Genomic DNA, 25145 nt, shown 5'->3' on the forward strand with positions numbered 1-25145 from the left:
CCCAGCCGGATCTATGAGATCCTGCCGCAGCAGATCCAGCAGTGGATCCAGCAGTGGATCCCAGGGATCCCCAAATCCCTTTTAACCCTTTTTTCCCAAATTCCCAGCCAGATCTACGAGATCCTGCCGCAGCAGATCCAGCAGCAGATCCTAGAGATCCTGGAATGCCCATTAACCCTTTCTTTCCCCAGTTCCCAGCCGGATCTATGAGATCCTGCCACAGCAGATCCAGCAGTGGATCCCAGGAATCCTAGGATTCCCCAAATCCCTTTTATCCTTTTTTCCCCAATTCCCAGCTGGATCTACAAGATCCTGTCACAAGGATTCCCAGGAATCCTGGGATTCCTCAAATCCCTTTTAACCCTTTTTCCCCGCAATTCCCGGCCGGATCTACAAGATCCTGCTGCAGCACATCCAGCAGTGGATCCTAGAGATCCTGGAATGCCCATTAACCCTTTTTCCCCCCAGTTCCCAGCCGGATCTCCAAGACCCTGCCACAGCGGATCCTGGGATTCCTCAAATCCCTTTTAACCATTTTTTCCCCCAATTCCCAGCCGGATCTACAAGATCCTGCTGCGGGAGATCCTAAGGATCCTGAAATCCCTTTTAACCCTTTTTGCCCCCCAGTTTCCAGCCGGATCTACGAGATCCTGTCACAGCAGATCCAGCAGTGGATCCAGCAGTAGATCCCAAGAATCCTAGGATTCCTCAAATCCCTTTTAACCCTTTTTCCCCCCAAATCCCAGCCGGATCTACGAGATCCTGCCACAGCAGATCCAGCAGTGGATCCCAGGGATACTCAAATCCCTTTTAACCCTTTTTTCCCCCCAATTCCCAGCTGGATCTATGAGATCCTGACGCAGATCCAGCAGTGGATCCTAAAGATCCTGGAATGCCCATTAACCCTTTTATCCCCTGATTCCCAGCCGGATCTACAAGATCCTGTCACAGGAGATCCAGCAGTGGATCCAGCAGTGGATCCTGGGAATCCCCAAATCCCTTTTAACCCTTTCTTTCCCCCCATTCCCAGCCGGATCTACGAGATCCTGCCGCAGCGCATCCAGCAGTGGCAGCAGAGCCCCTGCGTGGCCGAGGAGCACGGCAAGCGGCTGCTGGAGCGCATCCGGCGCGAGCAGCACCAGGCCAGGCTGCGGCTGCAGGAGATGGAGCGGCGATTCCACGAGCTGGAGGGGCTGATCGCCCGCGCCAAGGGGCACCCGCCCCGCGAGGATGAGGAGGTGGGCAGCCCTGAAGGCCCCCAGAGCCTTTGGTTTTGTCATTTTGGGGTCTTCTTGGGGATAAGTTGTGGGGATCACCAAATTGTTTAATCCTGGGGACCCCTGGATCCTTTAATGGTCCCATTTTGGGGTCTTCTTGGGGATAAGTTGTGGGTATCACCAAATTGTTTAATCCTGAAGACCCCTAGACCCTTTAGTTGTGTCGTTTTGGGGTTTTTTGGGGGATAAATTGTGGGGATCACCAAATAGTTTAATCTTGGGGACACCTGGATCCTTTAATCCTGGGTATTCCCAAATCCTTTAATCCTGGGGACCCCCAGACCCTTTAGTTGTGTCATTTTGGGGGTTTTTTTGGGATAAATTGTGGGTATCACCAAATAGTTTAATCCTGAAGATCCTCAGACCCTTTAATGGTCCTGTTTTGGGGTCTTCTTGGGGATAAATTGTGGGGATCACCAAATAGTTTAGTCCTGGAGACCCCCAGACCCTTTAGTTGTGTCATTCTGGGGCATTTCTGGGGATAACTTGTGGGGATCAACAAATAGTTTAATCCTGGGGACTCCCAGGCCCTTTAATCCTGGGTATCCTCAAATCCTTTAATCTTGGGGACCCCCAGATCCTTTAATTGTCCTGTTTTGGGGGTTTTTTGGGGATAACTTGTGGGGATCACCAAATTGTTTAATCCTGGGGATCCCCAAATCCTTTAATTCTTCCCATTCTGGGTCTTTGAGATCCTCTCTGGTCCTTCATGGACACCTGGTGACCCCAAAATCTTTTAAATCTCCCTATTCTGGGTCCCTCTTGAGATTCTCCAAATCCTATAATTCTGGATATCCCCAAATCCTTTAATCCTGGATGTCCCCAAATCCTATAATTCTCCCCATTCTAGGTCCTTCTTGAGATCCCCCCCAATCCCTTGTGGGAATCCCCAAATTCTTTAATTCTGGGTGTCCCCAAATCCTATAATTCTCCTCGTTCTGGGTCCTTCTTGAGATTCCCCAAATCCTTTAATCCTGGGTGTCCCCAAATCCTATAATTCTGGGTGTCCCCAAATCCTTTAACCCTGGGAATCCCCAAATCCTATAATTCTGGGAATCCCCAAATCCTTTAATTCTGGGAATCCCCAAATCCTTTAATTCTGGGTGTCCCCAAATCCTATAATTCTGGGTGTCCCCAAATCCTGTAATTCTCCTCATTCTGGGTCCTTCTTGAAATCCCCCCCAATCCCGTGTGGGAATCCCCAAATTCTTTAATTCTGGGTGTCCCCAAATCCTTTAATTCTCCTCATTCTGGGTCAGTCTTGAGATTCCCCAAATCCTTTAGTCCTGGGTGTCCCCAAATCCCATAATTCCTCCCATTCTGGGTCCTTCTTGAGATCCCCCAAATCCTTTAATTCTGGGTGTCCCCAAATCCTATAATTCCTCCCATTCTGGGTCCTTCTTGAAATCCCCCCATGTCTCTTGTGAGAATCCCCAAATCCTATAATTCTGGGTGTCCCCAAATCCTATAATTCTGGGTGTCCCCAAATCCTATAATTCTGGGTGTCGCCAAATTCTGTAATTCTGGGTGTCCCCAAATCCTTTAATTTTGGGAATCCCCAAATCCTATAATTCTGACTGCCCCCAAATCCTACAATTCTCCCCATTCTAGGTCCTTCTTGAGATCCCCCAATCCCTTATAGGAATCCCCAAATCCTTGAGCCCCTTAACCCTGGATCCCCCTAATTTGTCCCCCCGGTGTCCCCCCAGAGCACAGAGGGGGACAGCGAGGACACAGACCTGCAGATCTTCTGCGTGTCCTGCGGCCACCCCATCAACCCCAAGGTGGCCCTGCGGCACATGGAGCGCTGCTACGCCAAGGTAACCATGGAAACGGCGGGTTTTGGGGGGCTGGGATGTAGGGGATGATCTGTGGGGTCTGTGGGATTGTGTGGGGGGTTTGGGATCATCTGTGGGGTGTGTGGGATTGTCTGTGGGACTTTCTGGGCTCCTGGGAGTTCCTGGGATCTGTGGGATCATCCATGGGGTCTGGGATCATCCATGGGGTGTGTGGGATTGTCTGTGGGGTTGTGGGATCATCCATGGGGTGTGTGGGATTGTCTGTGGGGTCTGTGGGATTGTGTGTGGGGTCTGGGATCGTGTGTGGGGTCTGGGATCATCTGTGGGGTTTGGGATCATCTGTGGGGTCTGGGCTCATCATCTGTGGGGTGTGTGGGGGATGATCTGTGGGGTCTGTGGGATCGTCTGTGGGGTTTGGGATCATCTGTGGGGTCTGTAGGATCATCTGTGGGGTCTGGGATCATCCATGGGGTGTGTGGGATTGTCTGTGGGGTTGTGGGATCATCTGTGGGGTCTGTGAGATCATCTGTGGGGTCTGGGATCATCTGTGGGGTGTGTGGGATTGTCTGTGGGACTTTCTGGGCTCCTGGGAGTTCCTGGGATCTGTGGGATCATCTGTGGGGTCTGGGATCATCCGTGGGGTGTGTGGGATTGTCTGTGGGGTTTGGGATCATCCATGGGGTCTGGGATGATCTGTGGGGTGTGTGGGATCATCTGCGGGGTCTGTGGGACTTTCTGGGCTCCTGGGAGTTCCTGGGATCTGTGGGATCATCTATAGGGTGTGTGGGATGATCTGTGAGGTCTGTGGGGTCGTCTGTGGGGTTTGGGATCATCCGTGGGGTGTGTGGGATGATCTGTGGGGTCTGTGGGATTTTCTGTGCTCCTGGGAATTCCTGGGATCTGTGGGATCATCCATGGGGTGTGTGGGATTGTCTGTGGGGTTTGGGATCATCTGTGGGGTGTGTGGGATCATCTGTGGAGTCTGGGATGATCCATGGGGTGTGTGGGATCATCTGTGGGGTCTGTGGGACTTTCTGGGCTCCTGGGAGTTCCTGGGATCTGTGGGATCATCTATAGGGTGTGTGGGATGATCTGTGGGGTCTGTGGCACTTTCTGGCCTCCTTGTGGGGCTCTTTCTGGGGCAGCTTTCGGGAGCTCCCCGGGTTCCTGTGGGGGATTTTTGGGGTGTTTTGGGGTCTCACCCCTGACCCCTCCCCGATTCCTCTGCAGTACGAGAGCCAAACGTCCTTCGGGTCGATGTACCCAACCCGCATCGAGGGGTGAGTTTGGGGTCAGGGAAAGGGGAAATGGGAAATGGGATTTGGGGAAATGGGAAATGGGATTTAGGGAAATGGGAAATGGGATTTAGGGAAATGGGAAATGGGATTTAGGGGAGCGGAAGGGGAAATGGGAAAAGGGATTTAGGGAAAGGGGAAATGGGAAATGGGATTTAGGGGAGGGAAATGGCAAATGGGATTGTGGGGAAGGGGAAATAGGAAATGGGATTGTGGGGAGGGAGATGGGAAATGGGAAATGGGATTTAGGGGAGGGAAATGGGAAATGGGAAATGGGATTTAGGGGAGGGGAAGGGAAGAGGGAAAAAAGGGAAAAGATTTAGGGAAGGTAGGAGGGAAAGGGGAAGGGAAGAGGGAAAAGATTTAGGGAATGAAAGGGGGAAGGGAAGGAAAGGAAATAGGGAAGGGAAAGGAAAGGAAAAAGATAAGGGAAGGAAAAAGGGATTTAGGGAAGGGAAGGGAAAAAGGAAGGGAATGGGAAGGGAAGTGTTGGGAACACCCTGGGGTGACCCTCTGGGGACAGCGGGGTTCCCTCAGCCCTGTGTCCCCAACCCCTGCCGTGTCCCCAACAACCCCTGCCGTGTCCCCAACCCCTGCCATGTCCCCAACCCCTGCCATGTCCCCAAAAACCCCTGCCATGTCCCCAACCCCTGCCGTGTCCCCAACCCCTGCCATGTCCCCAACCCCTGCCATGTCCCCAACAACCCCTGCCGTGTCCCCAACCCCTGCCGTGTCCCCAACAACCCCTGCCGTGTCCCCAACCCTGTCATGTCCCCAAATCCCTGCCGTGTCCCAACCCTGCCGTGTCCCCAAACCCTGCTGTGTCCCCAACAGCCCCTGCCGTGTCCCCAACAACCCCTGCCGTGTCCCCAACCCTGTGCCGTGTCCCCAACCCTGTGCCGTGTCCCCAACCCCTGCCGTGTCCCCAACCCTGTGCCGTGTCCCCAACCCTGTGCCGTGTCCCTAACCCCCTGCCATATCCCCCAACCCCTGCCGTGTCCCCAACCCCTGCCATGTCCCCAACCCCTGCCGTGTCCACCCCTGCCGTGTCCCCAAAAACCCCTGCCATGTCCCCCAACCCCTGCCGTGTCCCCACCCCTGCCATGTCCCAAAAACCCCTGCCGTGTCCCCCAACCCCTGCCCTGTCCCCAACCCCTGCCATGTCCCCAACAACCCCTGCCGTGTCCCCAACCCCTGCCGTGTCCCCAACAACCCCTGCCGTGTCCCCAACCCCCTGCCGTGTCCCCCACCCCTGCCATGTCCCCAACCCCCTGCCATGTCCCCAACCCCCTGCCGTGTCCCCCCAGGGCCACCAGGCTGTTCTGCGACGTTTACAACCCGCAGAGCAAAACCTACTGCAAGAGGCTGCAGGTGCTGTGCCCCGAGCACTCCCGGGACCCCAAGGTGGGTGTGGAAAATTTGGGGGTTTTGGGGTGGAATTTGGGGGTTTTGGGGTGGGATTTGGGGGTTTTGGGGTGGAATTTGGGGATTTTGGGGTGGAATTTTAGGGAAATTCTGCCCCGAGCACTCCCGGGACCCCAAGGTGGGTGTGGAACATTTGGGGGGTTTTGGGAGGAATTTGGGGTTTTTGGGGTGAAATTTAGGGATTTTGGGGTGAAATTTGAGAGTTTTGGGGTGGAATTTGGGGGTTTTGGGGTAAAATATGGAAGTTTTGGGTTGGCATTTAGGGGTTTTGGGGTGGAATTCAGGGGTTTTGGGTTGGAATTTGGAGGTTGAGGGTAGAATTTAGTGGTTTTGGGGTGGAATTTGGGAGTTTTGGGGTGGAATTTGGGGGAGCTGTGCCCCGAGCACTCCCGGGACCCCAAGGTGGGCATGGAAAATTTGGGGGTTTTGGGGGTTTTGAGGTGGAATTTAGGGGCTTTGGGGTGGAATTTGGGGGTTTTGGGGTGGAATTTGGGGATTTTGGGTGGAATTTGGGGGCTTTTGGGGTGAAATCTAGGGGTTTTGGGATGGAATTTTAGGGAAATTCTGCCCCGAGCACTCCCGGGACCCCAAGGTGGGTGTGGAACATTTGGGGGGTTTTGGGAGGAATTTGGGGTTTTTGGGGTGAAATTTAGGGATTTTGGGGTGAAATTTGAGAGTTTTGGGGTGGAATTTGGGGGTTTTGGGGTAAAATATGGAAGTTTTGGGTTGGCATTTAGGGGTTTTGGGGTGGAATTCAGGGGTTTTGGGTTGGAATTTGGAGGTTGAGGGTAGAATTTAGTGGTTTTGGGGTGGAATTTGGGAGTTTTGGGGTGGAATTTGGGGGAGCTGTGCCCCGAGCACTCCCGGGACCCCAAGGTGGGTGTGGAAAATTTGGGGGTTTTGGGGTGGAATTTAGGGGTTTTGGGGTGGAATTTAAGGGGTTTGGGTGGAATTTGGGGGTTTGGGGTAGAATTTAGGAGTTTTGGGGTGGAATTTAGGGGTTTTGGGATGGAATTTGGGGGTTTTGGGGTGGAATTTTAGAGGAATTTCAGAGGAATTTTAGGGAAACTCTGCCCAGAGCACTCCTGGGCATGGAAAATTTGGGGGTTTTGGGGTGGAATTTGGGGATTTTGAGTGGAATTTGAGGCTTTTGGGGTAGAATTTGGGAGTTTTGGGGTGGAATTTAGGGCTTTTTTGGGTGAAATTTAGGCCTTTTGGGGTGAAATTTAGGGGTTTTGGGTGAAATTTGGGGGTGTTGGGGTAAAATTTAGGGCTTTGGGGGTAAAATTTGGGGTTTTGGGTGGAATTTAGGGGTTTTGGTTTGGAATTTAGTGGTTTTGGGGAGAAATCTGGGGGGTTAGGGGTGAAATTAAGGGATTTTGGGGTGGAATTTAGGGCTTTTGGGGTAAAATTTGGGAGTTTTGGGGTAAAATTTGGGAGTTTTGGGTTGGAATTTAGGGGTTTTGGGGTGAAATTTAGGGATTTGGGGGTAAAATTTAGGGGTTTTGGGGTGGAATTTGGGGGGTTTTGGGTGAAATTTATGGGTTTAGGGGTGACATTTAAGAGTTTTGGGGTGGAATTTGGGGATTTTGGGGTGAAATTAAGGGATTTTGGGGTAAGATTTGGGGGTTTTGGGTGGAATTTAGGGGTTTTGGGTGGAATTTAGTGGTTTTGGGGAGAAATCTGGGGGGTTAGGGGTGAAATTAAGGGATTTTGGGGTAAAATTTGGGAGTTTTGGGTTGGAATTTAGGGGTTTTGGGGTGAAATTAAGGGATTTTGGGGTAAAATTCAGGGATTTTGAGGTGAAATTTAGGAAAATTCCAGAGAAATTTTCAGCCAAGCACTCTGCGCCCCCCAAGACGGACCCACAGCAGGGTCAGGACAATTGTCCAGCTGTCCCCAGCCTGTCACCCACCCCGTGTCCCCAAGGTCCCCGCGGACGAGGTGTGTGGCTGTCCCCTGGTGCGCGACGTCTTCGAGCTGACGGGTGACTTCTGCCGTGTCCCCAAGCGCAAGTGCCACCGCCACTACTGCTGGGAGAAGCTGCGCCGCGCCGAGGTGGACCTGGAGCGCGTCCGAGTGGTGGGTGGCGCCGTGACAGGGTCCCCGGAGTGTCCCCTGGGGTGTCACCAGGTCCCCAGAGTGTCCCCAGAGTGTCCCCAGAGTGTCCCCAGAGTGTGCTCAGAGTGTCCCCAGAGGGGTCTCAGTATCCCCAAAGGGTCCCCAGAGTGTCCCCAGAGTGTCCCCAGAGTGTCGCCAGAGTGTCCCCAGAGTGTGCCCAGAGGGTCCCAGTGTCCCCAAAGGGTCCCCAGAGTGTCCCCAGAGTGTGCTCAGAGTGTCCCCAGAGGGTCCCCAGAGTGTCCCCAGAGGGTCCCCAGAGTGTGCCCAGAGTGTCCCCAGGGCCCTACAGGGTCCCCAGAGTGTCCCCAGAGTGTCCCAGTGTCCCCAGAGTGTCCCAGTGTCCCCAAAGGGTCCCCAGAGTGTCCCCAGAGTGTGCTCAGAGTGTCCCAGTGTCCCCAGAGTGTCCCAGTGTCCCCAAAGGGTCCCCAGAGTGTCCCCAGAGTGTGCTCAGAGTGTCCCAGTGTCCCCAGAGTGTCCCCAGAGTGTGCCCAGAGTGTCCCCAGAGTGTGCCCAGAGTGTCCCCAGGTCCCTACAGGGTCCCCAGAGTGTCCACAGAGTGTCCCCAGGTCCCCAAAGGGTCCCCAGAGTGTGCTCAGAGTGTCCCAGTGTCCCCAGAGGGTCCCCAGAGGGTCCCCAGAGTGTCTCAGTGTCCCCAAAGAGTCCCCAGCAGTGTCCCTAGAGTGTCCCCCGGGGGGTCTTGGTGTCCTCAGAGTGTGCCCCGAGTGTCCCCAGAGTGTCCCCAGGTCCCCAGAGTGTGCCCAGAGTGTCCCCAAAGGGTCCCCTGGGGTGTCCCTGTGTCCCCAGAGTGTCACCTGGAGGGTCTTGGTGTCCTCAAAGTGTGCCCAGGTCCCCAGAGGGTCCCCAGTAGTGTCACCAGTTTCCCAAAAGTATTCCCCAAAGTGTTCCCGCATCTCTGTGGTGGCTCCAGAGGTGTCCCAGTGTCCCCTGGGGGATCCCAGTGTCCCCAAAGTGTCCCCAGAGTGTCCCCAGGTCCCCAAAGGGTCCCCAGTAGTGTCACCAGCTTCCCAAAAGTGTCCCCAAAGTGTTCCCACATCTCTGTGGTGGCTCCAGGAGTGTCTCAGTGTCCCTGACACTGTCCCCACACTGTCCCATGTGTCCCCCTGTCCCCACCCCCTCCCCACACTGTCCCCACCCCATCCCCACGCTGTCCCATGAGTCCCCACACCATCCCCACGCTGTCCCCTGTGTCCCCCCACTGTCCCTGCACTGTCCCATGTGTCCCACTGTCCCCACACTGTCCCCACGCTGTCCCCACACTGTCCCATGTGTCCCCACCCCGTCCCCGCGCTGTCCCATGTGTCACCCCGTCCCCACGCTGTCCCCACGCTGTCCCCACCCCGTCCCCACACTGTCCCCTGTGTCCCCACACTGTCCCTGCACTGTCCCATGTGTCCCCCTGTCCCCACACTGTCCCCACGCTGTCCCCACACTGTCCCCACACTGTCCCATGTGTCCCCACGCTGTCCCCTGCCCCGCAGTGGTACAAGCTGGACGAGCTCTTCGAGCAGGAGCGCAATGTCCGAGCGGCCATGACCAACCGCGCCGGGCTGCTGGCGCTGATGCTCCACCAGACCATCCAGCACGACCCGCTGACCACCGACCTGCGCTCCGACCGCTGACCACCTCCCCGGGACCCCCAGAGACCCCCAAATCCCCTCCCCGAACTGCCATCCCCTCCCCAGCTGGGTCCTCCCCGCCGCCAAATAAACCGGGTGTGGAAAAGGAGGTGTTTGTGGGATTAGTTGGGGGGTTTATGGGGTTTCTGGGTGTGGAAATGGAGGTGTTTGTGGGATTTTCTGTGGGATTTGTGGGATCTCTCGGTGTGAAAAAGGAGATGTTTGTGGGATTATCTGGGATTTATGGGATTTCTGGGTGTGGAAATGGAGGTGTTTGTGGGATTTTCTGTGGGATTTGTGGGATCTCTGGGTGTGGAAAAGGAGATGTTTGTGGGATTATCTCTGGGATTTATGGGGTTTGTGGGTGTGGAAATGGAGGCGTTTGTGGGATTAGCTGTGGGATTTATGGGATTTCTGGTCGTGAAAAAGATGTTTGTGGTATTATCTGGGATTTTTGGGATTTCTGGGTGTGGAAAAGGAGTTGTTTGTGGGATTTTCTATGGGATTTATGGGATTTCTGGGTGTGGAAATGGAGGTGTTTGTGGGATTATCTGTGGGATTTATGGGATTTCTGGGTGTGGAAATGGAGGTGTTTGTGGGATTAGCTGTGGGATTTATGGGATTTATGGGATTTCTGGGTGTGGAAATGGAGGTGTTTGTGGGATTATATGTGGGATTTATGGGGTCTGTGGGTGTGGAAAAGGAGATGTTTGTGGGATTATATGTGGGATTTATGGGATCTCTGTGAAAAACGAGATGTTTGTGGGATTATCTGGGATTTATGGGATCTCTGGGTGTGAAAAGGAGATGTTTGTGGGATTAGTTGTGGGATTTATGGGATTTCTGGGTGTGAAAATGGAGGTGTTTGTGGGATTAGCTGGGGGGTTTATGGGGTCTGTGGGTGTGAAAAAGATGTTTGTGGGATTATCTGGGATTTATGGGATTTATGGGTGTGGAAAAGGAGATGTTTATGGGATTTATGGGATCTCTGGGTGTGGAAAAGGAGATGTTTGTGGGATTATCTGGGATTTTTGGGATTTCTGGGTGTGAAAATGGAGGTGTTTGTGGGATTATCTATGGGATTTATGGGGTCTGTGGGTGTGGAAATGGAGATGTTTGTGGGATTAGCTGTGGGATTTATGGGATCTCTGGGTGTGAAAAAGGAGATGTTTGAGGGATTTTCTGTGGGATTTATGGGATTTCTGGGTGTGGAAAAGGTGATGTTTCTGGGATTTATGGGATCTGTGGGTGTGGAAATGGAAGTGTTTGTGGGATTTTCTGTGGGATTTATGGGATCTCTGGGTGTGGAAATGGAGGTGTTTGTGGGATTTTCTGTGGGATTTATGGGGTCTGTGAGTGTGAAAAAGATGTTTCTGGGATTTATGGGATCTCTGGGTGTGGAAAAGGAGGTGTTTGTGGGATTAGCTGTGGGATTTATGGGATTTCTGGGTGTGAAAATGGAGGTGTTTGTGGGATTTTCTATGGGATTTATGGGGTCTCTGGGTGTGGAAATGGAGATGTTTGTGGGATTTTCTGGGATTTATGGGGTCTGTGGGTGTGGAAAAGGGAGATGTTTCTGGGATTTATGGGATCTCTGGGTGTGGAAAAGGAGGTGTTTGTGGGATTAGTTGTGGGGTTTATGGGGTCTGTGGGTGTGGAAATGGAGGTATTTGTGGGATCAGCTGTGGGATTTATGGGGTCTGTGGGTGTGAAAAAGATGTTTGTGGGATTATCTGGGATTTATGGGATCTCTGGGTGTGGAAAAGGAGATGTTTATGGGATTTATGGGGTCTCTGGGTGTGGAAAAGGAGATGTTTGTGGGATTTTCTGGGATTTATGGGGTCTGTGGGTGTGGAAAAGGAGGTGTTTGTGGGATTTTCTATGGGATTTATGGGGTCTGTGGGTGTGAAAAAGGAGATGTTTGTGGGATTAGCTGGGATTTATGGGATTTCTGGGTGTGGAAATGGAGGTGTTTGTGGGATTATCTGGGATTTATGGGGTTTGTGGGTGTGGAAATGGAGGTGTTTGTGGGATTAGCTGGGATTTATGGGATTTCTGGGTGTGGAAATGGAGGTGTTTGTGGGATCAGCTGTGGGATTTATGGGATCTGTGGGTGTGGAAAAGGAGATGTTTGTGGGATTATCTGTGGGATTTATGGGATCTCTGGGCGTGAAAAAGATGTTTGTGAGATTATCTGGGATTTTTGGGATTTCTGGGTGTGGAAATGGAGGTGTTTGGGGGATTTATGGGATTTATGGGGTCTCTGGGTGTGAAAATGGAGATGTTTGTGGGATTTATGGGATTTATGGGATTTCTGGGTGTGGAAATGGAGGTGTTTGTGGGATTTTCTATGGGATTTATGGGGTCTGTGGGTGTGGAAAAGGAGATGTTTGTGGGATTAGCTGGGATTTATGGGATTTATGGGTGTGGAAAAGGGAGATGTTTCTGGGATTTATGGGATCTCTGGGTGTGGAAATGGAGGTGTTTGTGGGATTATCTGTGGGATTTATGGGATCTCTGGGCGTGAAAAAGATGTTTGTGGGATTATCTGGGATTTTTGGGATTTCTGGGTGTGGAAAAGGAGATGTTTGTGGGATCAACTGTGGGATTTATGGGGTCTGTGGGGTCTTGGGAGTCACTTTTGGGGGAAATTTGGGAGATTCTGGGTTTTGGCACCAAAAATCCTGAAGAGGCTGTGGGGATTGCTGTCCTGGGATGGGATTTAGGGGTTTTGGGGTGGAATTTAGGGGACACTCCTGAGAGCCCAAGGTGGGTTTTGGGGGCAAATTTTAGGAGAATTTTGGGGGAATTTTAGGGGAGCTGAGGGTGGGGGAGCTCTGAGAAGACTGACAGATCCTTATTGGACAGGGGGCCAAAAGGAGCAGCATTTTGGGGGGACTGAGTGGGATCCCTGGTGGCTTTGGGGGGAAATTTAGGGGAATTTGGGGGAATTTTAGGGGAGTTGGGGATGAGCTGAGAGTTGAGGAGCTCTGAGAAGACTGAGGGGTCCTTAGAGGGTGGAGAGGATAATAGGAGCAGCATTTTGGGGGGGCTGGGAGGGATCCCTGGTGGTTTTTTGGGGGAATTTTGGGGTTTTTGGGGTGTGGAGCTCCCAATGGGGGCGAAAAGAACCATCAGGCCTCATTAGCATAGCCACGCCCTCATATAGACTTAATTAGCATAGCCCCGCCCCTTCGGCATCACGCGCGCCCACGTGGGTCACGTGCCCGCCGCTCGCGGGTCGCGGGTCGCCCCGCCCTCCCCGCTGCGCCCTTTCCCATTGGTCAATGTCGCGCCACGTGATCTATAAATCACGCCCCCTCCTCTTCCCGCCCGGCATTTCAGCTTCCGGCCGGGGCTCCGCCCACTCTGCCCCCCGCGGCCGCGCGGCGTCGCCGGAGAAGGAAGAGGAGGGGGAAGAGGAGGAGGAAGAGGAAGAGCTGCGCCACAGGCGGAGGCGGATGGGAACGGTGAGGGGCTGGGGGGGCCGTGGGAGAGGAGCGGGGTGAGGGGTGGAGGGGGAGTGTGAGGGATTCAAACGGGGGGACGCGGCCGGTTGGGAAATGGGGGCCGTGAGGGAGGCGGGGGAGGCGGTTTGGGAGTGTTTGTGAGGGGGAAAGGGCGTGAGGAAGGGAGTTGTGAGGGAGAGGGTGAGTTTGGGGGTTGTTTGTGAGGGGCAGGGTGAGTTTGGGAGCAGTTAGGGTGACTTTGGGGGCAGTTTGTGAGGGTAGAAGCAGTTTGGGGGCAGTTTGTGAGGGGGAGAAGCAATTTAGGGGCAGTTAGGGTGAATTTGGGGGCAGTTTGTGAGGGGAAAAGCAGTTAGGGGGCAGTTTGTGAGGGAGAGGGTGAGTTTGGGGGCAGTTTGTGAGGGGCAGGGTGAGTTTGGGGGCAGTTTGTGAGGGGAAAAAGCAGTTTGGCGGCAGTTTGTGAGGGAGAGAAGCAGTTTGGGGGCAGTTTGTGAGGGGCAGGGTGAGTTTGGGGGCAGTTTGTGAGGGGCAGGGTGAGTTTGGGGGCAGTTTGTGAGGGGAAAAAGCAGTTTGGCGGCAGTTTGTGAGGGAGAGAAGCAGTTTGGGGGCAGTTTGTGAGGGGGAGGGTCAGTTTAGGGGCAGTTAGGGTGACTTTAGGTGTTATTTGTGAGGGGAAAAAGCAGTTTGGGGGCAGTTTACGAGCGGTAGAAGCCGTTTGAGAGGGAAAAGGGAAGTTTTAAAGCACAAAGGTTTGCGGAGGGTGAATTTTGGGGGTTTTCGGTGGGGGGGGGGCGGATTTGGCGATGTGTTTGTGTGGGGGAGGGGGCCTGGTGTGGGGGAGGGGAGGTGATGGGTCACGTGGGGAGGGGGCGTGGCCTGGCTGTGTTTGGGGGCGTGGCCTGGGGTCCGTGGAAGAGGATTTGGGGATAATTGGGGGGTTTTTGGGGTTTTTTTTTGGGATATTTTGGGTATGTTTTGGGGGTATTTTGGGGATATTTTAGGGATATTTTTGGTATATTTTGGGGGTATTTTTGGCATATTTTTTGGATATTTTCGGGATATTTTGATGATATTTTTGGGATATTTTAGGGGTATTTTTAGGATATTTTTGGTATATTTTGGGGATATTTTAGGGATATTTTTGTCATATATTGGGGATATTTTGGGGGTATTTTGGGGATACTTTGGGGACATTTAGGGGATATTTTGGGGATATTTTTAGGATATTTTAGGTATATATTGGGGATATTCTGGGGATACATTTAGGGGATATTTTGGGGATATTTTTAGGATATTTTGGGGATGTATTTGGGATATTTTAGGGATATTTTGGGGGTATTTTAGGGATATTTTGAGGATATTTTGATGATGTTTTTGGTATATTTTGGGGATATTTTGATGATATTTTTCGTATGTTTTGGGGATATTTTAGGGATATTTTGGGCACATTTTGCGGACATTTTGGGGTCATTTCACTTACTAACCCCTCACCCCGGGCTACAGCCTCCCCGCAGGATGGCCGAAGGCTGGGCCGAGTGTCCAGCGCTGGGCCCGGGCTGGCAACGCCGCGAAGCTTTTCGTAAATCCGGAGCCACCAGCGGCCGCAGCGACACCTACTACAGGAGGTGCTCCTCCCCCAGCTCCCATTGTCACCTCCTTTATCCCAACACCTCACCCCAGAGGGGTGGCGCCAGCTCTGCCCTTTCTCCCTCACGTGTTCCTCCTTCCCATCCTAAACTCCATCCCCTGTCAGTTTGGGGGTTTCTCCCTCAGCTCCCCCACTCCCGGGGGGGTTTCAGAGCCCCAAAACCATCACCTTCCCCGGGAGCCCCCCGTGGCCACTTCAGCGATCCCCTTTCCCTCAAAATATCTCCAATCCTCTCCGATTTTTCCAACCCCACCCCAGGCCGTTTTGGGACTCGAAATGCCCTTTTTTAAGATCGCAGAGGGAGCTTTGGGATTCCCTGAGCTGTGTTGGGTTTCCCCCCAGTTTTGGGTCTCCTTCCCTGTTTCCCCTTGGCATTTGGGGTCTCCCCCTGGATTTTTGGGGCTTCCCTCGTGGCATTTTCGGGGCTCCCCCCGCGGGATTTTTGGGGCTCCCCCCGCGGGATTTTGGGGTCTCTCTGACCCGAGACCCCCGGCAGTCCCACAGGGCAGAAGTTCCGCAGTAAAATCGAGCTGAGGCGATTCCTCGGCCCCGGGCATGACCTGAGCAACTTCGACTTCAAATCAGGGCTGGAGCGACCTGGTCCCACCCGGGTAAGGGGGATGAGAGTCCCTAAAAATGTGGGGAAGGGGCAGAAAAATCAGGAGAATGCAAAAAAACCCCAGGGAGGGAATCACAAAAATCAGGGAAATGCAAAAAAAATCCTGGGGAGGGAAGTCTGAAGCTCCCCTGGGGGAGGTGGGGAGGGTTGTTCCTAAATTGGGGAGGGGGAAATCAAATCGGGGGACCCCAAAATGGTGGGGGGGGGATTAATGGGGTTGAATGGGAACCCCATAACAGAGGAATTTGGGGAGGGGGAATGACAATATGGGGGAAGTGTTGAGATGCTAAACTTGGGGGGCAAACTCCTTAAATGAATGAGGAGGGGGTCTTGAAGCTGGGGGGTCACAGGGGGGTTCTCCCTCCACCCTTTGACCCCCAATTTTCTGCCTTTCAGGCCAGGAAAAGTCCCAAATGGATCCTCCCCGCCGAGCCCCTCCCGGAACCCCCCAGAATCTTCAAGAAGGAGGAGGAGGAGGTGGAGGTGGGCGGGGCTGAGACAGAGAAAGCCACGCCCTTTCCACAGGAGACCACGCCTTTGCCGGTCCAGGCCACGCCCCCACAGGCATTTTCCCCTTCTGTTGCGGCTCCGCCCCTGCTGGCTCGTGCTCCGCCCCCTTCAGCCGAGGCTCCGCCCCCTCCAGCCGAAGCCACGCCCCCTCTCCGCAGGACCCGGAAGCGGCCGCCCCCGGAGCCCCCCCAGGATGGGGTGGTGGCGTGAGTGGGGGAGAATCAGGGGGTCTCTGGGGGGACTGGGGGGTCTCTGGAAGGGCTTGGGGCTCCCTGGAGGGTCTCTGGGGGGTCTTGGGGTCTCTGGGGATCCCTGGAGGGTCTCTGGGGGGGTCTCTGGAGGGTCTCTGGGGGGCTCCCTGGGGTGGTCTCTGGGGGCTCCCAGGGTCTGTGAGGGGCTGGGGGGTCCCCTGGAGGGTCTCTGGGGGGCTGGGGGGCCTCTGGAGGGGCTTGGGGCTCCCTGGGGGGTCTCAGGGGGGGCTTGGGGGTCCCTGGAACTCTCAGAGAGTGAGGGGGTCCCAGGGAAGGTTGGGTGTTCCCTCCAAGGAGGGCGGGTTGGGGATGGGGGTGGTCACTCGGGGGGTGGGCTGGAGGCTCTGGGGGGTTGCAGGACCCCCCAGCCCCCCAAAAAACGCCACCCCGTCCTCCACAGGCTGTGTGCCAGCTGCCAGAGCCTCTTCCCGGGGGTCTCGCTGCCCCCCCAGCGCCGCTGCCGCTGGCTCTGCCCTGACTGCCGTGGTGAGCTTCGGCCTCAGAGCCTCCTCTTCCTCCTCCTCATCCTCCTCAGAGCCTTTTCTTCATTTTCCTGTCCTTCCTCTGCTTCATTCCTTGGAGATTTCTCATCTCTCCACCACCATCATCATCATCATCATGCTCTGAATTGTTCCAACCCCATCATTACCATAATTTTATTTCCCTGAACTTTCCCCTTGCTCCTCCTTCTCCCTGATCTTCCCTCCCCTCCTATTTCCTCTGCTTTGCACCATTTTTGGGGGGTTCAGGGGGTCTGGGAGGGGGGTCAGGATGCCCTGTGGGGGTCTCAGGTAAATTGGGGTAACCCTGACCCCCCAAATCTCCATCTCCCCCCAGCCCAGAGACGAGATTTCAACCGGGAGCAGCGATTCTACAAGGTACCCCCAATCCCTCGGGGTGGGTGGGAGTTTGGGGGTACCCCAGCTTACCCCAGATCCCTCAGGGGGTTTGGGGGGCTGTTTTGCCCCTCCCCACCCCCCTGACACCCCCTCCCCACAGCGGGTGGGCTGTGGCACGTGCCAGGCCTGTCGCATCCCCGAGGACTGCGGGATCTGCAGCGCCTGCAGCCGCAACCCGCCCGGGGGTCCCTCCGGCCCCACCCGCACCTCCAAGTGCCTCCTGCGCCGCTGCCTGCGCATCGTCAAGAAGGTACCCGAGCCCCAAAGTGTCCCCAGAGCCCCAGAATGTCACCAGAACCCCACAATGTCCCTAGCACCTCCCACAATGTCCCCACCCGCACCTCCAAGTGCCTCCTGCGCCGCTGCCTGCGCATCGTCAAGAAGGTACCGGCGCCCCAAAATGTCCCCAGAGCCCCAAAACGTCCCCAGAACCCCACAACATCCCCAGAGCCCCAAAATGTCGCCATCACCCCAAAATGTCGCCATCACCCTACAATGTTCCCAGAGCCCCGCAATGTCACCAGCATCCCACAATATTGGCAGCATCCCACAATGTTGGCAGCATCCCACAGTGTCCCTATCACCCCACAGTGTCCTCATCACCCCCCTCAACATCACCATCACCCCCCGCAATGTCACCAAAACCACCTCCCTCTCAGTGTCACTGTCACCCGCCTGTGCTGTTTGTCCCTCTCTGTGTCATCCCTATGTCCCCTCCCTCATCTGAGGACATGTATAGAACTGTGCTAAGCCATGTTAATTAACATTAATCTGTGTTAATTCGTGGGTTTGGTATTACCTTTTGTTACTCTGCGTTATTAGCAAGTGTTAATTGTTGTTATTCCATAACCTGTGTTATGCCATCCTGTTCTGTCATCTCATAATAATCTGTGTTATCCCAGGATAACCTATGTTATTCCATTCTGTGTTATCCCATGATAACCTGTGTTATCCCATTCTGTGTTATCCCATGATAACCCATGTTATCCCATGATAACCTGTGTTATCCCATCCTATTCTGTCATCACATAATAATCTGTGTCATCCCACTCTGTTCAATGTTATCCCATGATAACCCATGTTATCCCATGATAACCTGTGTTATCCCATGATAACCTGTGTTATCCCATTCTGTGTTATCCCATGATAACCTGTGTTATCCCATCTTATTCTGTCATCACATAATAATCTGTGTCATCCCACTCTGTTCAATGTTATCCCATGATAACCCGTGTTATCCCATGATAACCTGTATTATCCTATTCCGTGTTATCCTGTGATAATCTGTGTTGTCCTATTCTGTGTTATCCCATGATAACCTGTGTTATCTCATCCTATTCCATGTTATCCCATGTTCCCTGAGGCTGTGGCTCCTGCCCTACCTGTCCCTTTGTCCCTTCTCTTTGGCTCCACATTCACCCGTGTTCTCCCATGTTCACCCACGTTTATTCACATCACCCCATATTTCCCCGTGTCCACCCATGTTACCCCATGTTATCCCGTGTTATTCCGTGTTCCCACAGAGCCTGGGCTGCGGCTCCTGCGCCGGCTGCCTGAGCACCGAGGACTGCGGCAGCTGCTGCATCTGCCTGCGGCGACTGCAGCCGGGCCTGAAGCGCCAGTGGCGCTGCCTGCGGCGCCGCTGCCTGCACCCCAAGGTGGGACGTGTCCCCAGGTGTCCCCCCGAGGTGGGATGTGTCCCCAGGTGTCCCCACAGGGTGGGACATGTCCCCAGGTGTCACCCCTGGTCACCCCCTGACCTTCCCTTCAAGTGCCAATGGCACTGCCTGAGGTGCCTCTGCCTGCACCCCAAGGTGGGACATGTCCTCAGGTGTCCCCACAGGGTGGGACATGTCCCCAGGTGTCCCTGCAGAGTGGGACATGTCCCCAGGTGTCCTCCCAGGGTGGGACATATCTCCAGGTGTCCCCACAGGGTGGGACATGTCCCCAGGTGTCACCCACACCACCCCTGGTCACCCCCTGACCTTCCCTTCAAGTGCCAGTGGCGCTGCCTGAGGTGCCTCTGCCTGCACCCCGAGGTGGGACGTGTCCCCAGGTGTCCCCTCAGGGTGGGACATGTCCCCAGGTGTCCCCACAGGGTGGGACATCCCCCCCCAAAGTCACCCACACCACCCCTGGTCACTCCCTGACCTTCTCCCCCTTCCTTGACCACCGGTTTTTCATCCCCAAGGACCCCTTGTCACCTTCCCCTCCTCTCTGCCTGCCCCAGTGTCACCCTGGGGTGTCCCCAAGTCCCTGTTGTCACCTCCTGACCCCCCTACCTTGTGTCCCCCCAGAAAGCGAGGGCGGCCAAGAAGACCCAGAGCCCCCAACCCCTGACTGAGGTGAGTGTGGGACCCCCGGGGGGGGCATGGCAGACCCCCAGACCCCTGGATGTCCCACTCACCCCAAATTTCTCCCCCCAGAAATGGAAGCCCCCCGTGGATCGGGAGCCCAGCGATGCCTCCAGCACCAGGCACAGGGTGAGTTGGACCCCCTGGACACACCTGAGACCCCCCTGGACACACCTGAGACCCCCCTGGACACACCTGGGACCCCCCTGGACACCCCAGACCACCCCACTGACCCCCAGTCCCTCTCAGAAGCCGCTGACCAAAGGGAAGGAGAAGAAGAAGCCAGGGCGACCCCCGAAGCCCCCCGGGCCCCGCGGTGGGGGTGGGGTGAGTGACAGCTCATGGCCACACCCCTTCCTGTTAGCTCCGCCCCTTCACTTCCTAGCCCCGCCCCTCCCAGGGCAGCTATTAGGGGCTGGGCAGGCCGTAATGCTCTTAATATAAGGGCCTGTAGAAAAGGGGCAATATTGGGGTTCAGGTAATGATGGGGTGCAGGTACCGTAATGGTCCTAATAGATGTTCCACCTGCTAATGCTGGGGTTCACCCCCGGATTAATGGGGTGCAGGTACCGTATTGATCCTATGAGCTGCTCCAAGGCTGAATATTGGAATATCTGTTCATTCAAACACCTCAAAAAGTGGGGTGCAGCTACCGTAATACCCCTAATGCTGGGGCTGAATGACCGTGACACCCCAAGAGCTGTTCACAGCTGAGGGTGGGGTCTGAGTGACCCCAAATGTGGAGGTTGGGGTACCCTAAAACCACTAATAATGGGGTTCAGGTACCACAATACCCCTAATAGTGGGGTCCAGGTACCACAATACCCCTAATAGTGGGGTCCAGGTACCACAATACCCTGAATAGCAGGGCCTGGTTGCCATAACGTTCTTAATAATTCTGTAGACTGAATAGTAGGATATATATGGTACTGTAATAGTGGGGTGCAAACACCGTAAAGCCCCAAATATTGGGGTTCAGCTACCCTAATACCCCTAATAGCTGCTCCACCCTGCCTCTAGCCTAACCCGCTTTCGCCGCCTGGCTGCCGTAATACCTCTAATACCACCGCATGTACCGTAACGCTCCTAATAGCCGCTCCCGCACTAACTTCCCCCCCATCCCGAGGCGCGCTTTGGGGACAGTTTGGTGGCCCGGGGGGGTGACCCCGCTCTCTGCCGGCAGCGGGGGGTGAGGAGCCGGGCCAGCCGGCGCTGCGGGGTGTGCGCAGCCTGCCGGCGTCCGGCCGACTGCGGCCGCTGCGACTTCTGCCAGGACAAGCCCAAGTTCGGGGGGCAGAACCTCAAGCGCCAGAAGTGCCGCTGGAGGCAGTGCCTGCGCTGTGCCATGGTGGGTTCCCCCCCCCGCCCCGGTGCTTCCTCCCAGTGCCTCCCAGTAACCTCCCAGCGAGCCCCGAGCCGGCCCCTCCCCACACCTCAGGCTGGGGAAACTGAGGCACGCAGGCTCCACCCTGCCCGTCCCAGTTTGGACCAGTATGGACCAGTTTAGGACGGGAGGGTGGGGTTGGTCGGCTCCCAGGTGGCACCCAGACGCCTGGGTCCTGTTTTTGGGGGGGTTTCCTGCACGCCTGGGTCCTTCCTGCATCGCTTGGCTTTGGGGGGAGCTCACCCTGGGTCCCCTTTTTTTGGGGGGGAGGGGGTCCCTCGGACAGCTGGGTCCACCCGGGGGTGGGGTTTATCCCTGTGTCCCCCCCACATCCTCCTCCTCCCCCCCCCTTTGGCAATTTGGGGTGCCCCACCCAGCTCTGAGGTTTCTCTCCTGGCGCAGAGGCGGCTGCTGCCGGTGGGGGGGGGTCGCTGGGGGTCCCCCTGGAGCGGCCGCCCCCTCCCCCTCCCCTCGTCCAGGCCCCGCCGCCACCGCCGACCCCCCCGGCCCCCCCGCGCCGCCGCCCGGAGCCGCCGCCCGCCCCGCCCCCCCCGCAAGGTAACGGGACCCCGATCACCCCCAAAATATCCCTCCCACCCCACGACCCCCACCCCTCGTAAATAGCCCCCTCCCCTCCCCCGCTTGCTTCGCTGCTTGGCTCTGCACTCCCCCTCCCCTCCCCCTCCTCGGGGGACCCAGGCGTGGGGGGAGGGGAGCCAGGTGTCCAGGTACCCCACCCCCACCCCAGAAAGGGGGTTTTGGGGACCCTCCCCCACCAGACGCCTGGGTGCCCCCCCCTCCTCCACCTTGTGACCCCAAGGCTCGTGTGTGTGCCTCAGTTTCCCCACGGGGGATGAGGTGTGGGACACCTGGGTCCCTTGTTTTTTGGGGGGGTGGGGGTCCCTCCTGGCCACCTGGGTCACCAGGGGGGACCTGCCGTAATCTGGGGGTCCCCTGATGTGCCCCTCCCCCTCTCTGTCCCCTCCCCCCCGCCAGGTCAAAGAGGACCCTCTGGGGGGGGCTGACCAAGGCCCCGTGCCCCTCCCGGGACCCCCCCTGCGCCTCTGCCCCGTCAAGGAGGAGGTGGGACCCCTGCCCCACCTCGAGGTGAGACCCCCAACCCACCTTGGCCCCCCTCCCCGGCCAGCTGGACCCCAAATCTAACCCCCCCCTGCCCCCCAGGACCCCCGGCTGGGGCTCCTCATCGCCTCGGCCCCTCGCCTCAAAGCAGAACCCCCCGAGCCCAGCGTCGCCCCCGAAAGGGTGAGTGAGACCCCGACCACCCCCAAAGCCCTCCCCCAAAATACCTGAGACCCCCATAATGCCCCTCCCCCTCTCCTTTCCAGCCCCCGGAGATTTGGGGGTCCTGATCGCCGCCACCCCCCGGGTGAAGCAGGAGCAGCCGCAGCCCAGCGCGTCCCTGGTGCCGGTAAGGGGGGGAACCCCAAAATCTGGGGGCTGCCCGACCCCCAAAACCTCTGGATTCACCCCAAATTTCCCCCCCCAGGTGCCTCCCCGGCCCCCCCCGGCCCAGCTGGTGGTGTTGGATGAGAGTGAGGAGGAGGAGGAGGAGGAGGAGGAAGAGGGAGGAAGACGAGTGGTGAGGAGAAGTGGGAACCCCTCGGGGTGGGGGGGGATGGGAGATTTTGGGGGTCTCGAGGAATTCGGGAGGATCCTGAGGCTCTTCAGAGTGTCCTGGGGGGCTCTGGATGGGTTGGGGGGTCTTGGGAAGGGGTTGGGGGTGTCCATGGGGGGCTTTAAAGGGGATTTAGGGAGGGTCCTGAGAAATGGGACTTTTATGGGGCTGGTTTTTAGGGTCCCAGTGAGTTGGGGATTCCTCGGGTTTTTAGGGGGATCTCAAAGGGGAAGGGTCCTGAGAAATGGGAATTTTATGGAGAGGTTTTTAGGATCTCAGTGAGTTAGGATTGGGAAACCCTCAGGTTTTTAGGGGGAGTCCAAAAGGAGAAGGGTCCTGCTGGCTGGAGTGGGGATTTTAGGGTCCTGGTAATTTGGGGAAGGGACTCTTAGCAGGTTTTTGGGGGATCTAGAAGGGGAAGGTCCTGAGAAATGGGACTTTCAGGGGGAGGTTTTTAGGATGTCAAGTGAATTGGGATTGGGAAACCCTCAGGTTTTTAGGGAGGTCTCAAAGGGGAAGGGTCCTGAGAAATTGGACTTTTATGGGGGAGATTTTTTAGGGTCTCAAGTGATTTGGGATGGGGAAACCCTCAGGTTTTTGGGGGGTCTCAAAGGGGAAAGGTCTTGCTGGCTGGAGTGGAAATCCCAAGGCTCCTGGGGATTTTGGGGTTCTGGTGATTTGGGGAGGAGGAATTCTTGGGTTTTTAGGGGAGTCTCAAAAGGGAAAGGTCCTGAGAAATGGGACCTTTATTGGGAGGTTTTTAGGGTCTCAGTGAGTTGGGATGAGAAAACCCTCAGGTTTTTAGGAGGGGTCCAAAAGGGGAAGGGTCCTCCTGGCTGGAGTAGAGATCACCAGGATTTTAGGGTCCTGGTGATTTGGGGAGGGAGAATTCTTGGGGTTTTAGGGAGGTTTCAAAGGGGAAAGGTCCTGAGAAATGGGAGTTTTAGGGGGAGGTTTTTAGGGTCTCAGTGATTTGGGATGGGGAAACCCCCAGGTTTTTAGGGGGAGTCCAAAAGGGGAAGGGTCCTCCTGGCTGGAGTGGAAATCCCAAGGCTCCTGGGGATTTTGGGGTCCTGGTAATTTGGGGAGGGGGAATTCTTGGGTTTTTAGGGGAGTCTCAAAGGGGAAGGGTCCTGAGAAATGGGACTTTCAGGGGGGAGATTTTTTAGGGTCTCAAGGGATTTGGGATGGGGAAACCTTCAGGTTTTTAGGGGGAGTCCAAAAGGGGAAGGGTCCTCCTGGCTGGAGTGGGGGTTTTAGGGTCCTGGTAATTTGGGATGGGGAAACCCTCAGCTTTTTAGGGGGGTCTCAAAGGGGAAAGGTCCTACTGGCTGGAAGGAAGACCCCGAGGGACATCAGAGGGACTCCAGCAAGCCCCCCACCCCAATAACAACCCCCTCTCCCCACAGCCCCTCCCGCTGCCCCCCGCCCCCCAACTCTGGCCCGGCTCCTTCCTGGAGGAACTCGCCGAAATCCCCCTGCCAGCCCACTGGGGCGTGGTGGGCGGCAACGAGCCCGGACTGTGCCCAGCCCGGGGGCTGCGGCTAGTGCAGCGCTGCCCCCGCTCGCCCATGGCCGCCGCCGCCGTGCTGCTCAACCCGGGCTTGGCTTTCCGAGTGCTGGTGGCCCGCGGCCGCCCGGTGCCCCCCGGGCACGAGGTGCTGGCCCGCCGCCCCCCGCTCCGCTCCGTGCTCGACCTCGTGGAGCTGCTGTGCGATTTGGAAGCCTACGGGCCTTGCCCGGGACCCCCGGGGGCTCCCCCGAGACCCCCAGCCCCTCGCTGTCACGTCCTGGTGAGGGGTGGGAGATGCTGCCGGCCGTGCTTGATGCTGGCGGGGGAGGGGGATTGAGGGGAGGGGGGAATTAATTGGGAAGGGGACCAATGGGGATGGTGGGGAATTGGGGAAAAATTTTGGGAGGGGGATGGGAAATGGGGAAAATTTTGGGGAGGGGGATGGGAAATTGGGAAAATTTTGGGGAGGATGAAACGGAGCAAATCGGGAGGGAAGGTGAAGAAAAGGAAGGAAAATTTTGGGGGAATTGGGTTGAACTGGAATTTGGGAGGAGTGAATCGGGGAGGGGGGATGAAAAGGAGGGGGAGGGGAGTTAAAGGAGGGACCTGGAAGTGGGGGAGGGGGAGCTGCAATTGGGGGGTTCGGGGGTGGGGAGGAGGGTTGGGGTGTTGCACCTTTGGGGGTGGGGAGTGGATTTGGGGATGGAGCCGAAGGGTGTGGTTGGGGGAGGGGCACGGGGGGGTCCCCAGGGTGGGATTGGCAGCCCTGAACCCCCCCCAGAGAGGCGTTGGGACATTCCGGGGTTCCCCCAGGATTTGGGGGGATCCAGGATCCCGCTGTGGGGGGGATTCAGGGTGATGACCCTCCCCTCATTTTGGGGACCCCAATCCCCGCCGTGTTGTCACACAGCCCCTCCCCCGGCGCCACCACGAGGCCGAGGGACCCCAGGCAGTGGCATTTCGGGTGACACCACCCTGCCTTTCCGGGGGGGGGGAGGGGGGAGTCCCCAGTTTGGTACCGCTCCCCCCCCCCAGTTTGGTTTCCCAGGGATATTTGGGGTGCCCCCAGCACCCACCCCCCAGGTTTGGGGACATCAGGTTTATGGGGCCCCAGGTTCGTTTGTTCTCCTCTTGTCCCCCCAGTGCCATACTGGGGCCCCACCCCCCACCCCCCAGAGCTTCTATTTTTGACACTGGAACCGCCCCCCGAAAAAAGGGGGTGCGGCCCCTTTAAGAGCCCCCCACCCCCGTAGAGATTTAGCAATCCCCTTTAAGGCGGGGAGGGGGCGTGGCCTCTCTAAGCCCCGCCC

General features: G+C 56.3%; 2 protein-coding genes across 2 annotated transcripts in view; both read left to right on the top strand.

Moving 5' to 3' along the window:
- Positions 1 to 9663, top strand: part of CXXC1 (CXXC finger protein 1) — an 82908-nt gene extending 73245 nt beyond the window's left edge. The window contains exons 10-15 of the mRNA XM_085046375.1: positions 1031 to 1238; positions 2987 to 3097; positions 4307 to 4356; positions 5679 to 5775; positions 7726 to 7878; positions 9417 to 9663. Coding sequence (XP_084902501.1) covers positions 1031 to 1238; positions 2987 to 3097; positions 4307 to 4356; positions 5679 to 5775; positions 7726 to 7878; positions 9417 to 9557 — 760 coding nt within the window. The 3' untranslated portion in view covers positions 9558 to 9663. The remainder of the gene's footprint in view (positions 1 to 1030; positions 1239 to 2986; positions 3098 to 4306; positions 4357 to 5678; positions 5776 to 7725; positions 7879 to 9416) is intronic.
- A 3163-nt stretch (positions 9664 to 12826) lies between these two features.
- On the top strand, positions 12827 to 24172 carry LOC146422501 (uncharacterized). Its single transcript, XM_085046359.1, has 18 exons — positions 12827 to 13024; positions 14525 to 14646; positions 15166 to 15280; positions 15685 to 16004; positions 16450 to 16535; positions 16887 to 16927; positions 17049 to 17198; positions 18472 to 18606; positions 19246 to 19293; positions 19375 to 19431; positions 19552 to 19629; positions 20486 to 20650; positions 21089 to 21244; positions 21683 to 21793; positions 21869 to 21953; positions 22033 to 22115; positions 22194 to 22286; positions 23732 to 24172. Exons 1-18 carry the CDS (start codon positions 12842 to 12844, stop codon positions 24170 to 24172), a joined length of 2469 nt encoding a protein of 822 aa, XP_084902485.1. The 5' UTR covers positions 12827 to 12841.
- The last annotated feature ends 973 nt before the right edge of the window (positions 24173 to 25145 follow it).

This window comes from Lichenostomus cassidix, unplaced genomic scaffold (assembly GCF_008360975.1).
Source record: "Lichenostomus cassidix isolate B80296 unplaced genomic scaffold, HeHo_3.0 HiC_scaffold_40, whole genome shotgun sequence".
NCBI lineage: Eukaryota > Metazoa > Chordata > Aves > Passeriformes > Meliphagidae > Lichenostomus > Lichenostomus cassidix.

Excerpts from the sequence above, each read along its gene's own strand:
- LOC146422501 (XM_085046359.1), top strand. The coding sequence starts at position 12,842 with ATGTCGCGCCACGTGATCTATAAATCACGCCCCCTCCTCTTCCCGCCC. Across the intron at positions 13,025-14,524 it reads GGCGGAGGCGGATGGGAACG|CCTCCCCGCAGGATGGCCGA; the intron begins GTGAGGGGCTGG and ends CCCGGGCTACAG. Across the intron at positions 14,647-15,165 it reads AGCGACACCTACTACAGGAG|TCCCACAGGGCAGAAGTTCC; the intron begins GTGCTCCTCCCC and ends GACCCCCGGCAG.